Source organism: Sinocyclocheilus rhinocerous, unplaced genomic scaffold, assembly GCF_001515625.1.
Source record: "Sinocyclocheilus rhinocerous isolate Xijiao unplaced genomic scaffold, SAMN03320098_v1.1 scaffold1160, whole genome shotgun sequence".
NCBI classification, from domain to species: Eukaryota; Metazoa; Chordata; class Actinopteri; order Cypriniformes; family Cyprinidae; genus Sinocyclocheilus; species Sinocyclocheilus rhinocerous.
The window spans coordinates 665,752-680,081 of NW_015635060.1; the positions used below are offsets into that span (position 1 = coordinate 665,752).

A 14,330-nucleotide genomic window follows, 5' to 3' on the forward strand; every position below is an offset into this window, starting at 1 on the left:
GTGAGGGGCGTAACATTTCCGTCACACGCTTGAGGTATTCGGCCAATCACAATGCACTGGATAGCTGGCCAATCAGAGCACACCTCGCTTTTTCAGACCGATGAGCTTTGTAAAAATCGACGCGTTTCAGAAAGGCGGGGCATAGAGGAGAAACAATAATGTACAGTATGTGGAAAATAATGTGTTTTTTTAAACCTTAAACCGCATAAACACATTTCATTACACCAAATAGACAAAATAATGTTCTTTTTAGCAGCATCATATGACCCCTTTAACAAATTTGGTCCGTTTAGAAACTTTGCCATGTGAAAGCGAACCGCACCAAGAATAAAAAGCAACATAACAACCCTAATCCACTTTTGTGTTAACAGGTTTGAAACAACATGAGGGGGGAGTCAATGGCAATTTTATTTTATTTCCCCCTCCCCAGTGAATTATCCCATTAACGAAATATATCCCTTAATTTCCGACACAATAATTTTCGACATCATTAAGCCAATAAATCAACCAATTTAAAAGCAATGTGCTGCACTGTCACCAAGTTAAAAGTCTCTCCTGCGGAGCTAAGGCGCTTACCGTGTGTTCTGAGGACCTGCCTCTGACACATTTACCTCGGCAAGACAAGCCTGAGACAATCCAAAACATTAACAACTCATTTAAAAGCATTTTTGCGCCGGCAGTTTCCCCGTTTTTAGCATGCTGATCCTGTTTTAGGACGCCATCTTAGCTTTATCTCCATGTGCGCGCGAAACAAACAGTGATCGTAGAAACTGACAAAAATGTCAAGAAATAACTTTGCGTCATATCGCGGATTATATAGAGAACGTAAACAAGTAACTATGTAATACATTTGTCAAGAGAAATGGAATAACGTCCAAAGTTGACCGGCTAGCATGTGCTAAAACTACAAACGCTAGCCGGTTGGCATTCGTGATTGACGATTAAACCCATTTATTGTCCATTTACCAATAAGTCACACCATTGAGATCCTAGGGTGATGTGCGTTTACTTACATAGTCAAAAGAAATGTATATAAACTTCTTCAGATTGTGTGAAATAAATAACGGAGTACAAAAGGCACGAGTGATGTGGGTTAGGGGAATGAACTCTGAGGACGCGGGACAACAAAAACCAGTAAGTTACCTTTTTCTTCTCCATATTGCGCACTTTCTTTTCAAGAACCACCAGCACCTGCTTCAGGGCCTCTGATTGGGTTCCAGTCAGCTGGTTGCTGGCTGTGATTTGGTTCATTGATCCGGGAGCAGATCCCAAGTCTGGGCTGGCAGACTTCACAGTCCTGGTGCCATTTGTTGCCGAGGGCATCTAATTAAGGATAAAGGTTAAGTTTTAATATCAGAATAAAATACTAAAATGCTGAAAACAGCATTTGTACATGTAAGTTGCTGTGATCGATGATGGTTTCATTTTCGATCATATCTCATCCACTTAACGTTACTCTTTCAATCAGATCGACCAAATCTTTCAGTTATGATACCAAGTTATTAATCATACATGTTCAAATAATAAGGTAATCATATAACTATTATATAACGAAATTATACAGACGAGATTTTGTCTGATAGTAGCAAATTTTCAGCTGGACGCGACAGGGACTTATGAATAAAATCCTATCCACGTCTATATTTTTTTAATATTTCAAACTCTAAAAATTATAAAAGATATTTCACAAACGCTAGAAGTAGACTGCAAAATTCCAAAACACTGTCATAGCAACCCATTGTCCGCATATTAGACTGAAACTGTGTCCAAATCATCACAAGATCCAGACTATATAATGTTCACGTCTGTAACTTGGATTCAAATATGTGCTCACCTTTATGCGCAATATGTCCACAAGGAAGAAAATTAATCGTCTGGAGGCAAATAAGCCGAAGCGTTGATTGTGTTGCTTTTATTTTTTCTTCCAATTTACTACGGGATCCGCCCCGCCGGCCTCACCGACAACTGAGAGCGAGTGAGAGGCGAGGAAAAGGTTTATAATGAGGAAGGGCCCCGTTTAGAGGCGACCAGGGTTATGCCTGTGCCTCACTGACATTTATATGGATGTTATTATTACGTTTACTTCTTGTCCGATGAAAATACAACTAAAAAATAAAGATAATTTATGAAACGCATAGGAAAGAGTCACGAAGATGGCAGAAAATACTAAGATTTTAGTCAGTTGCAAAGCAGGCATACAATGACTCCCTCATTTGGATTTGTCACTGAACGCGTGCGAAACGAACAGGCTGCCTTTATATAGACATGAAGATAAAGGAAAATAAACAGAGGATTAAAATGTTAGATTTAGTATTTTGTTTTGGGACTGTGTTTTATTTTATTTCGCTGATAAGGCTTGCTTTCTTTTTTCAATATCATGCCAAATGACGATTATATCATGCTAAACTACCCCTTTCCCGATTCGACCATTCTTAACTTTTGTATTATTATTGTTTATTTTTCAGCTAAAATATAAGGTTTTAAACGACGAAACAAGTCCTTACAACGTTACATCGTTATTTAATGTAAATCAAACTATGGTCCAGCAGATGGCACCAGATAGATGGAAGTGAATGCATGCTGTCAACTCGAACTTTCTTTCCAAAAAATCCCCTGCAAAAATAAAATATGAACAAGCAAAAATTAATAAGTACATGCAATAAATGATTACAAAAATTGCTAATTAATATTTAATCATTCACATTTTCTAATTTATTTGTATTAGGTTGACTACATTATGTAATAGCATTTTAAGGCTTTTTATTTGTGCAAAATAAATTATATTCTCCTATTGCATATGTGTATCTTTTCATGCTTATGAAGCATTTATCCCTTATAAGAGGTATTTATATTGCAGAAGTATTTGCAATATAAAAGTAAAGCTTATTTTTGCTTTCTTCTTTCTGTAAAACTCATAAACTATTCAAAAACCATGTGAATGCAGTTGTATGAGGTTTTGTTTGGCAAATACAGGAAGCAGTTAACATGGTTGCTCTGTTCTTTGATAGCACTGTTCTATTGAAAGGGTGTTTTCTTTCAGGAACAATACTGATTAGAGGAAGATCTCATGGGAGAGTGAAGCTCTCTTTCAACGAGTGACTCATTTCCGCTCTCTGTTGTGTTTAGTAACAGCAGCAGCAATCCTCAACTTAAACATTTAAAGTCCATTGATATATCTATCAATGTCACAAACAAATAGGTGTCTACTTTGATCACTGATCATCTGAAGTTTACAATCATCGAATCACAAAATTGTAGTCACAAAAATGTTTTTACTTAGTCCAAATAATGGTGTTCGCACATGCTTCTCAAAATTGAACCAACAATAGTTAAAGCTGAGATTAGGCAGGAAGCTATTGCTGTTTCAGAGTATATGCTATCAGAGAGTCAACAACACATCCAGACTCTCTCCTTACAGGAAATACGCCTTACTGTGATTACTCAGTCAGCCTGTGATGGATCTCTTCTCCAGTATGCTAAAGGCAGCCTGTCCTCAACTTAAACATTTAAAGTCCATTTATATATCTATCAATGTCACAAACAAATAGGTGTCTACTTTGATCACTGATCATCTGAAGTTTACAATCATTGAATCACAAAATTGTAGTCACAAAAATGTTTTTACTTAGTCCAAATAATGGTGTTCGCACATGCTTCTCAAAATTGAACCAACAATAGTTAAAGCTGAGATTAGGCAGGAAGCTATTGCTGTTTCAGAGTATATGCTATCAGAGAGTCAACAACACATCCAGACTCTCTCCTTACAGGAAATACGCCTTACTGTGATTACTCAGTCAGCCTGTGATGGATCTCTTCTCCAGTATGCTAAAGGCAGCCTGGGCCGTAATTCAAACAGAGCATGTCAAACACATCCAGTAAGAGGATGTGTTTCAGTTTTTTGTTATTGAGACAAGACATGTTCCGTGGCAAATGATCAGTCAATCCAATGGCATTTCCTATTAGGGCTGGGCTTTCAATAAATCATAGCCTACTCTTGCAGAGCCAAAATAATAAGAGAATGATCTCCCTTAGAGTATTCAGATTTCTGGTTAAATCTGTATGCAGTTTCAATTGCTGATTTCTAAATCCTAAATCCTAAACATGTAGGCTATTTTATGCAACAACCATTTACTGTAAACTTTTGCTTTCGTTCTGATATGAATGTTACAGTTAAACTGTTGAAAGTAACCATTGACTTCCATAGTATTTTCCCCCCATATTATGGAAGTCATTGGCTACTGTCAACTGTTTGGTTACTAACATTCTTTAAAATATCGGTAACACTTTGTGTTTAATGCATTATAAAAGTAGTTTTAATGCATTAATTATTCCTTGTAATGCACCTTATAATGTATTGTACAATCTCATGAATAATTGTAACTACAGTTAATACATTATAACATTTATCAATTAATTATTATGCATTTTAAATTCGGTTATAATTATTTCCGACATGATATAATGTATTACAACGCACATTTTAGATTTATAATGCATTATATCCTTTAATAGCCCTGTATAAGGTGTTATACATAAAGACTTTAAGTAGTGTTACCTAAATATCTTCTTTTGTGCTCCGCAGAAGAAAGAAACACACACAGGTTTGGAACAACATGAGGGTGAGTAAATGATGACAGAATTAGCTTTTTTGGTGAACTATCCCTTTTATGGCCTTTATTAGCCATTTTTGACCTTTGACCTTTATCCCTGTAATGTTCAACCATTAATCAAGCAACAAGTGTAAAGTAAAACATGTTTTATGAGTTGTTCCTTGTTAAAATGCTGAGTAAATATATATATCCATATAAATTTATTTCAGTTTCTACAGAATTCAGTTTTGCTGAAATCCATTCCTTAGACCAGTGTTTCTCAACCTTTTTTTAGTCGCGGCACCCTTTGGAAATTTTAACAAACTTGTGGCACCCTACAAAATTAATTTTGTCACAATATTTGAATTTCTAACTTCGATGTGATAATTTGAAAAGTATAGATATTCGGTACAACAGGGAAGAACTGCAGAATATAATGTCATACAGATATTTTTAATATTATAAAAAGAAATGTGTCTATCAATGGTGGCAATCAGTAGGCTAATTTCTAAGAGACCAATTTATATGACAGATTTTAATGTAGGCTTTTATTCATATGTAAACATTGTGAGATAGCTAGTTATAATGGTAATTAAACAAAGTTTTGCTCATTCAGTGTATTTTTGATTTTACAGTTGGGTAATTTTGTTGCAGTAGCACGAGATAGCTTGATTTCAAACTTTGAATTGAATAAAAAATGACAAGGAGGCTAAGCAGTTAATAATAAAATAAGAACAAATAAAGAAATTACTAATGATAGCACAAATAAAAAAAAAATCACGATAGGCCTACAAATGAAATAAATTGCTTTTTAGTTTTTCAGGTAGGTCTAACACACAATAGGGACTATTAAGAGATTTTTTCTTACCAATTATCCAAATAATGTTTAATCCTAGAAAGCTATTATCATCAGAGGACACATGAGCATAACATAGCGGTTAGCAGATCAATGAATGAGAGGGCAGCGTTACCAGAGTTGCCCATATACCACACCATGTTACAACACAGTAGGGCTATTGCAGACAGAAACAATACTGTACTACAGAGATGTTTCCTGTCAGCTTGATTTCTGAGTGGACTTTGCTGTTCCGATGAGCATGAACGCGAGCGACTGAGCGGAGCACACACACGCATAGAGCGGATAACACGCAGAGCGTCACACCACGTGAAAGTGAATCCTGAGCGGTGAACTAATTTTCGGCAGCCGAAATTTCGGTGCATCTCTAATTATTGCCGACATTAGAAATGGATATTATATAATAGCTGCTTTTTTGAACATTTTAGCAATTTAAAAATATTAAAAAATGATTTTTTTTTACACGGCACCCCTGCTCTCGACAGACGGCACCCCGGTTGGGAAACACTGCCTTAGACAACGAATATATTTATTTTGCACAATATTTTGTCTTGCTGTGGCTCTCAGATTTGTGGCTCTCAGATTTTTTATTTTTTTTTTGCACATATGAAATATTGCATACATGAAACACAGCATTTTTAGAAAATACTTAATACCATACAGAGATGTCGCAAGCCATGTTGATATGTTTACTGCATCCCTAACCATTTATGAAGGAAACCCACCCCGAGTTGAGAAAGCTTTTCCTGCCAAGTAGATGAGTTGACAGTCAGTGGTTTCCGAGGCACTGTCTCAAAAGCCCTTCTCCTATCAAGGGGGGCCATCTGGAGTTATCCAACCAATCAGAGTCCAGCAGAGTGATCAAGTGAAACGAGTAGGAAGTCAGCATGGCTCATACCACCCCCTGCCAAGGTTCATCTGTGCTCATTTCCTGTACATCCTCTGGGTTTGCTGTGTCCAATCCACAGGAAACGGTGGACGCCTTATGCACACAGTTTAACAGCTATTAAAAAACAAACTGTCGAAGCAAACAAGTAAATGTTTTAGTTATGTTATCATTTGCATTCTTGGAAAATCAGTTTTGTTAAAGATTGTGCATTATAACTGTATACGTATATAAATAAGAACACACACACACACATACACACACACATACTTAAGATTTTTGAATGTTTTTGAAAAAAGTCTCTTGTGCTCACCAAGGCTGTGAAATAATATTGTGAAAGATTACTACAATTTAAAAGAACTGTGTTTTTTGCCGTGATGGCAACGCTGAATTTTCAGTGTCTTCAGTGCCACATCCTCAAGAAATCATTCTAATTCCTATATTGTTTCTCAGTTATCAGTTATTATTGGTGTTCAAATATGAATAATGTTTCTTAATATTATCAATGTTGAAAACAATTTTTGCTGCTTAATATTCTTGTGGAAACTGTAATCCATTTTGTTTTTGTTTTTTGGGATTCTTTGATGAATAGAAACTTTTGTAACATTATAAATGTCTTAACTGTCACATTTGACTAATTTGATGCATCTTCGCTAAATAAAATATTGTTTTATTTTTTCTGCCATTTATTAAAAATATTTTGAATAGTTGTGTGGTTTTCGCAAACATAGTAATATTTATATGGGATTTTATACATTTTGCTAATTAAATGTAATAAAAAAAAACGAATTAAATGTAATAAAAATGATCCCTACTCTCAACTGAACTTTACATTTGATGAAATGTAGTTTATTGAGTTATAAGTCAGAGTAGTAAAATTATAGCTGAAGGGCGATCATTGACCTCACAGGGTTAGGGCCAGATTGGCACAGCCAACACTTGGCTGAGATGCTGCCACTGAAGACCCCTGAGCATTGAGGATGTTTGGGAACCATTCAGTGTCCCAGCAGTGTTGTGCAGAGTGTTTTATCTCCTGGACCAGTACTGCTGCTGACACTACCCGAGCTACTCTGGCAGGAGATAAGAGGAGTTTTCCCCAACGACATCAAGCAGAGATGAGTGTGAGGAGATAGATCAGGAGAAAACGGTTCGAAAAAGCCATTTGCTGTGTTTGTTAGCTGCATTGAAATTACAGATGAACGTGTTTTCATATGATTATGCCTTTAACGATACATAAACATTGTGAATTAGGGCAGGGTTTTTTGATCTTCTAGATGCCACGGACCCCCATAGATGATTATCCTCATACGAGGGACCCCCATCATAAAATTTTAAAGAATTTAAATTTAAATTTTTTTGTATGAAGGTCCAATTTAGACTGTAAGAAGTAAATATTATAAATATGTGTTAAATTTTGTTTGGAAAATATTAAATATTAAAATATAGGTTACATTACTAAGTTTTACTGATAGCATAAGTTTTTTGTTTTAATCTAATTTTTTATTTATTTATTATATTTTCATAATTCATTCATAATCTATTTTGTTATTATTTCATCCATTTATTTATAACAAATTGTTATATTTAACTATTGATTTTATTTGTATAAAATGTTTATATTAATCACATTTTATTTGTTTGTTTTAATTTTATTTTTTATTGTTTATATATATATTTTTTCACATTTTTTAACACTGTTTTTCTCTAAACATTTCCATAGACCCCCAGTACTCTCTGGTGGCCCCCAGTTTGAAACCCCTGTAGGGTATTTTTGAAAGGCAGTTGTTGTAGGGGCTCATATACTCAGAATCTTTTGAAGGTTTACATCACTATTGCCTATAGGACAAAAACATGTGTTTAACAGTATCAGCTTTTTTTTTAGCAAAATTAAATTTAATCAAATATATAAAATAAATTATAGAATTTATTATAAAAATTAGAATACTACTTAGTTTATCTGACTTAAATAATTACTGACGGGCTACAACCCTTCCAAGGAGCCCAGGTCCCGCTTGCAATGTTGCAGCTGTGTGCTTGACCTGGGATTTTCCCTGTGTTTTCATAAACATGAATGCATTAATTATATGTGTTTGCAGCTTTTCCCTCAATCTCGTTCATGTTTGGATGACAGGTATTTGATAAGGAGCCTGTCTGTTTGAGCTCGTGACCCCTCCAGTCACGAGCCGACGGCTTTATAATTGACTGGTGACTAGCGGCATGCAGGAGCGCTATTTCCTCTCATTGTCGAGCGGTCGTGAGCAGGAAGTCGGAAAAGAAAGCAGAAACTGAGGGGGCAGGGCCATTTAAAAATACCTGCTACCCTACAATAACGGGACCACAGACAGTAGCCCTACGGGACAGTGCTGTGGAGACTCGCAGCACAGAGGAGAAACCACGCTTGACGCAAACGCAGTTGCGCTGGAGTAAATAAACAACGCGGCGGGGGGACATCTGCCTGTCACCACGTATTAGGCTACTCAAACACGTAGGATTGAATGCGTGGAGACAGAAATCTAATGCAAAGAAGCTACCTTGGATGCACTTGGGATTTAGCATAGGCTACATAATGTGTGCTATAGGTTGTAGATCTTTAGCGCAATAAGAAGGCAGCAAGGCAGGTGCATCTCTGAAGGCAGTTCATTGAGCAGGACGTTGGTGGTCTTTCAGTTGATGGTCTTTCTTTCACTGTAAGTGCGCATATCAAATGTACTACTGAATTATTCCTGAACAATATTTGATATGGCATCTACAATTGAACGGAAAACACTGGAAACGAATGAGTAAGTAAGACATATTGTTTGGGTTTCCATTTGTTTATTGTTGTTGTTTGTATAGACAACAAGTAGGCTACAACCAAAATAGTGCAATAGCCTATATTATGTAGCCTATTGGTTATAACAGTATTTGCGCTTAGTTTAAAAATGTAAGTCACAGTACAATTATGCCAATATTAGTGATCAGACGATTATACATTTGTAATAATTACATTTGGACTAATTTAAAGTCGCATTAAAGTATCATCGCGTTTTCACGAGTTAAGCGTGTGAAGGATAAGCTTACTCTACGCATTAATAATCCAATGAAACGCTACATTAAAAAAAATAATAATAATAAAAAAAAATTAAAAAAATTATCAAGTTATGTTTTATTCGTAGCTCCACAGTTGTAGCTGGTAGCCTATAGGAAACATTTTAGGGAAAACTTGGTAAGACTTGGCACACTTGGTAAGATCCTAAAGAAAGTTGCAATAAAATAACATAATTTGCATAATCTTTTTTATTGGGGGTAAAGGAATGATATTCCAAGAAAATTAGTCTTATTAGAAAGGGGACACTGACACGTAGGCTATATTATGACGATTTAAATGACTAATAATCTTAATAATAGGCCACATTCATAATAGACCCTTTGAATATGATATGTACCAAATATGGCAATTCTATTTGTATCGTGAGATGTTTTACATGCTTCCTTTAATGAAGTTTTGACACTACAGATTATTCAGAGTGGATTAAACAGCTCTAGTCATGAAATGTGAAATGTGTACATGAAATCAAAACAGTCTGCACTTTTGCTTATACTTAATGCTATAAAAAAATAAAAAAATTGGTAACCAGTGCGAATAAATAGGCTAATTTAAGTATGTGTGCACTGTGCAGTGACCCAAAGCGCCTCATTTGCCTACTGCACTTAACACTATTCTCCCTTGGGATCACGTGGCAGTAGTTACATCTTAAGCAAACATTTATTTATAAATCAAATGTAGGTACATCTAGAAAAAAAGTAGCGCATCTGATTGCCAATTTTATCCGTATGGAACACACATAACCTTAACATACCATAAATCTTATGCTAGTGTTTTCAATAAAATACGCACTAGTGCCATCTGGTGTTCATAGTTGCGTATCGCGTGTTTGAATGTAAACGCTAATCCACAGGGAGCCCGTCGACGAGAATGTGAAATGTGTACATGAAATCAAAACAGTCTGCACTTTTGCTTATACTTAACAATGCTATAAAAAAATTAAAAAATTGGTAACCAGTGCGAATAAATAGGCTAATTTAAGTATGTGTGCACTGTGCAGTGACCCAAAGCGCCTCATTTGCCTACTGCACTTAACACTATTCTCCCTTGGGATCACGTGGCAGTAGTTACATCTTAAGCAAACATTTATTTATAAATCAAATGTAGGTACATCTAGAAAAAAAGTAGCGCATCTGATTGCCAATTTTATCCGTATGGAACACACATAACCTTAACATACCATAAATCTTATGCTAGTGTTTTCAATAAAATACGCACTAGTGCCATCTGGTGTTCATAGTTGCGTATCGCGTGTTTGAATGTAAACGCTAATCCACAGGGAGCCCGTCGACGAGGTGCTTCAGATGCCGCCGTCGCTGCTGACCTGTGGCGGCTGTCAGCAGAGCATCGGGGACCGCTTCTTCCTCAAGGCCATAGAGCAGTACTGGCACGAGGACTGCCTGAGCTGTGACCTCTGCGGCTGCCGCTTAGGGGAGGTGGGCCGCAGGCTTTACTACAAACTTGGCAGGAAGCTGTGCAGGAGAGACTACCTCAGGTAAGACTGGCAGGCCTGAATTGAACTTTTCATTCTTTATTAACCCTGTGAAGCCTGACATATGTCAAGTCAAGTCAAGTCTATACAGATTGTGTCAAAACAACTGTACAGCATTAATTAAGAAAATAGTGTGTCATTAATGCAAAATGACAAGTAAACACTCAATTTTCAGTTAAAGGCAGTTCATCATTGAATTCAGCGATGTCATCATCCAGCTCAGTTCAGTTTAAATAGTATCTGTGCAATCAAGTCGACGATATCGCTGGAAATTAAGTGTCCCCAACTAAGCAAGCCAGAGGCGACAGCGGTAAGGAACCAAAACTCCCATCGGTGACAGAATGAAGAAAATACCTTGGGAGAAACCAGGCTCAGTTGGGGGGCCAGTTCTCCTCTGGCCAGACGAAACCAGCAGTTCAATTCCAGGCTGCAGCAAAGTCACATTGAGCAGAGGACTCAACTGGTTCCTGTGGTCTTGTCCTTGACAAGGTCCTCACTGGGGATCTGTCTCTGGGGCTCAGGGAGCCAGTGCAGTGTTGACAGAACCGGGCTAATGTAATAATAATCTTTAAAAAAAATTAAATGGAACCGTTTTTAACTCTTAAGTCTAGTATGTGTTTCAAATGTGTGTTTTATTTTTAAATTAAGTATCATATTAAATACTTGCATCATGCTTTTATGGCTCATATAGTATGATATTGGAACCCATACTTTTTAGGAGAAAAAAGTTAGTATGTTTCAAATATGTGTTTTTATTATGTATCATATTCAATACTTTTATGGCTCATAGTATGATTTTGAAACCTAATAGCCTATAGGCCTACTTTAGGAGAAAAAAACACCTCAGTATCATTCAGAGATGTAAACTGAGCAAAGTATGTAATTTAGTGCAGATGCTGATATTCATATGGCCAAAATGATGAAATTCTGACATCTTTATAAAAGTATAGCAGATTTCTTACATTAAATGCAAACAATTTTATTGTGGCAGGCAAATAAAATACAGTGCTATACAATGATGACTGAGGTATTGATACTCAGATTTTAACATGATTTTTCTAAAAAAAAATAAAAAAAAGAATGAATGGATAAACAAGTACACCTAAGTTGCTTCAGTCAAGTAAGGGTTCAACCCGAAATACTATTAACAGAAAATTAGATCTGCAAAACAACAATGAAAATGTGTGTACTGTGTATATTTATTATGAATATATAAATACATACACATACATGTACAGTATATATTAAGGAAAAATATGTTAGATTTATATGTGAAATATTTATATATATTATAAATGATATATATACAAATATATATATTTAAAATATATACATATTTGTGTGTGTTTATATATACATAATAAATGCACAGTACACACATATAGTATGTAAACACAAATTTTTATTTTGAATGCAATTAATCGCGATTGATTGTTTTGCAGCCCTAAAATGTAATCTTATTTTTACTTTATAAAAAGCTGTAAAGATATCACAGCAAAAAGACAACTTTTACAAATTACCACGACCTGAAGGAGAGGCATTTTTAGAATGATAATAAAAAAGGCCTTTTATTTGCTAAAAAGTCATGTAGTAGCCAAGTTTTGATCATAGTTTAGAGGTTTTAGAAATGTATCAAATGTGACCCTGGACCACAAAACCAGTCATAAGTAGCACAAGTATTTGTAGCAATAGCCAAAAATACAGTGTCAAAATGAAAAATTTTTCTTTTATGCCAAAAATCATTAGGATATTAAGTAAAGATCATGTTCCGTGAAGATATTTTGTAAATTTCCTACCGTAAATATATCAAAACGTAATTTTTGATTAGTAATATGCGTTGCTAAGGACTTCATTTGAATAACTTTAAAGGCAATTTTCTAAATTTTTGTATTTTTTTGCACCCTCAGATTCCAGATTTTCAAATAGTTGTATCTCAGCCAAATATTATCCTATCCTAAAATCATTAATCAATGGAAAGCTTCAATTTATTCAGCTTTCAGATGATGTATAAATCTCAATAAAAAAAAAAAAAAGACCCTTATGACTGGTTTTGTGGTCCAGGGTCACAAATATGATACAGTAGGCTTTATAGGGTTAAACTGTATTATTGGCAAATCACAATTTACAGGTAATAAGTAAGTAAATGAATAAACATGTATTGCATGCATATGTATGTCTGTAAAACAAATATTCTTGTGAAGCATCTAATGTGCTTAAAACTTTTGCACATTACTATAAAATCATATATTAAAATCAGGTGGTTGTCTATCAAAACCTTCTTTCAAGTGCAAATATATTTATGTTTTCTTCTCTGCAGACTGTTTGGTCAGGACGGGCTCTGCGCTTCCTGTGAAAAGAGGATCCGGGCTTTTGAAATGACCATGCGTGTCCGTGACAAAGTCTATCACCTCGAGTGCTTCAAATGCGCTGCTTGTCAGAAACACTTCTGCGTTGGAGATCGCTACCTGCTCATCAATTCGGACATTGTGTGTGAGCAGGACATTTTTGAGTGGACCAAAATGAACGGCAGCATAGTATAGTGTTCTACTAAAGTCCTAAGTGAAACGTAACATCCTGTCAACATTTGCAACAAACCCTTTACTAAAAAAGAATAATGATCTTTCTGGCTCCAGGAGTCACCGCCATGGACGTGTTATAAAATTTCATCTCTTATATTTGAGAAAAATTGCCACCAGCAACATACACTTGTTTTTCTATTGGTTTATTTTTAATAACAGCGTAAATACAGTTTGTAATGTATTGCAATAAAAGCCGATTCCCTTTGCTACTTTCACAGAAAGTTAGATTTGGACTATAGTGTTATTTGTTTTGAAGGAACACAATTGCCATAAAATGTTAAAACATCTTTCTTAGAGCCTGAATAAAGAAAATTACTTGTATACTCTGGGTTTTCTTCCTGACAGGAGAAAGACTCACTTATCAATAACAACATATTACAAGACATAAATACAATAAATAAATTACTTATAACAAATACAGTAACACTTTAGATTAGAGAACACATATTCACTATTAAGTTTTCCCTCAATAAACTCCTAATTTGCTGCTTATTAATATATATATATATATACAGTGGGTACGGAAAGTATTCAGACCCCCTTAAATTTTTCACTCTTTGTTATATTGCAGCCATTTGCTAAAATCATTTAAGTAAATTTTTTTTCCTCATTAATGTACACACAGCACCCCATATTGACAGAAAAACACAGAATTGTTGTCATGCAGAATAAGGCATTAATATGTGCCTAATAAGTACTATTAAGCAGCCAATATACTAGTAATATGCATGCTGATTAATAGTTGCTGCAACTAGTTAATAGTGAGAATTTGTCCTAAAATAAAGTGTTACCATCAATGCTATTTAAATACATACTTCACATAATAATGTACAGTAGTGTGCA

At 35.2% G+C, this 14,330-nt stretch overlaps 2 protein-coding genes and 1 long non-coding RNA gene across 4 annotated transcripts in view; 2 read left to right on the plus strand and 1 right to left on the minus strand.

Annotated features, from left to right (window-relative positions):
• Positions 1–1,987, minus strand: part of LOC107746566 (caprin-1-like) — a 19,769-nt gene extending 17,782 nt beyond the window's left edge. For both annotated transcript variants that reach the window (XM_016560829.1, XM_016560828.1), the window contains exons 1-2: positions 1,835–1,987; positions 1,144–1,323 (exon numbers count right to left, since the gene is read on the minus strand). In XM_016560829.1, coding sequence (XP_016416315.1) covers positions 1,144–1,323 — 180 coding nt within the window. In that variant the 5' untranslated portion in view covers positions 1,835–1,987. The remainder of the gene's footprint in view (positions 1–1,143; positions 1,324–1,834) is intronic.
• On the plus strand, positions 742–6,595 carry LOC107746569 (uncharacterized). The gene is made up of 3 exons (XR_001640711.1): positions 742–1,134; positions 4,583–4,619; positions 6,162–6,595. It is a non-coding gene; the product is annotated as an uncharacterized LOC107746569 (long non-coding RNA).
• A 1,929-nt stretch (positions 6,596–8,524) lies between these two features.
• LOC107746581 (rhombotin-2) lies at positions 8,525–13,780 on the plus strand. Its single transcript, XM_016560843.1, has 3 exons — positions 8,525–9,111; positions 10,696–10,911; positions 13,226–13,780. Exons 1-3 carry the CDS (start codon positions 9,071–9,073, stop codon positions 13,446–13,448), a joined length of 480 nt encoding a protein of 159 aa, XP_016416329.1. The 5' UTR covers positions 8,525–9,070; the 3' UTR covers positions 13,449–13,780.
• The last annotated feature ends 550 nt before the right edge of the window (positions 13,781–14,330 follow it).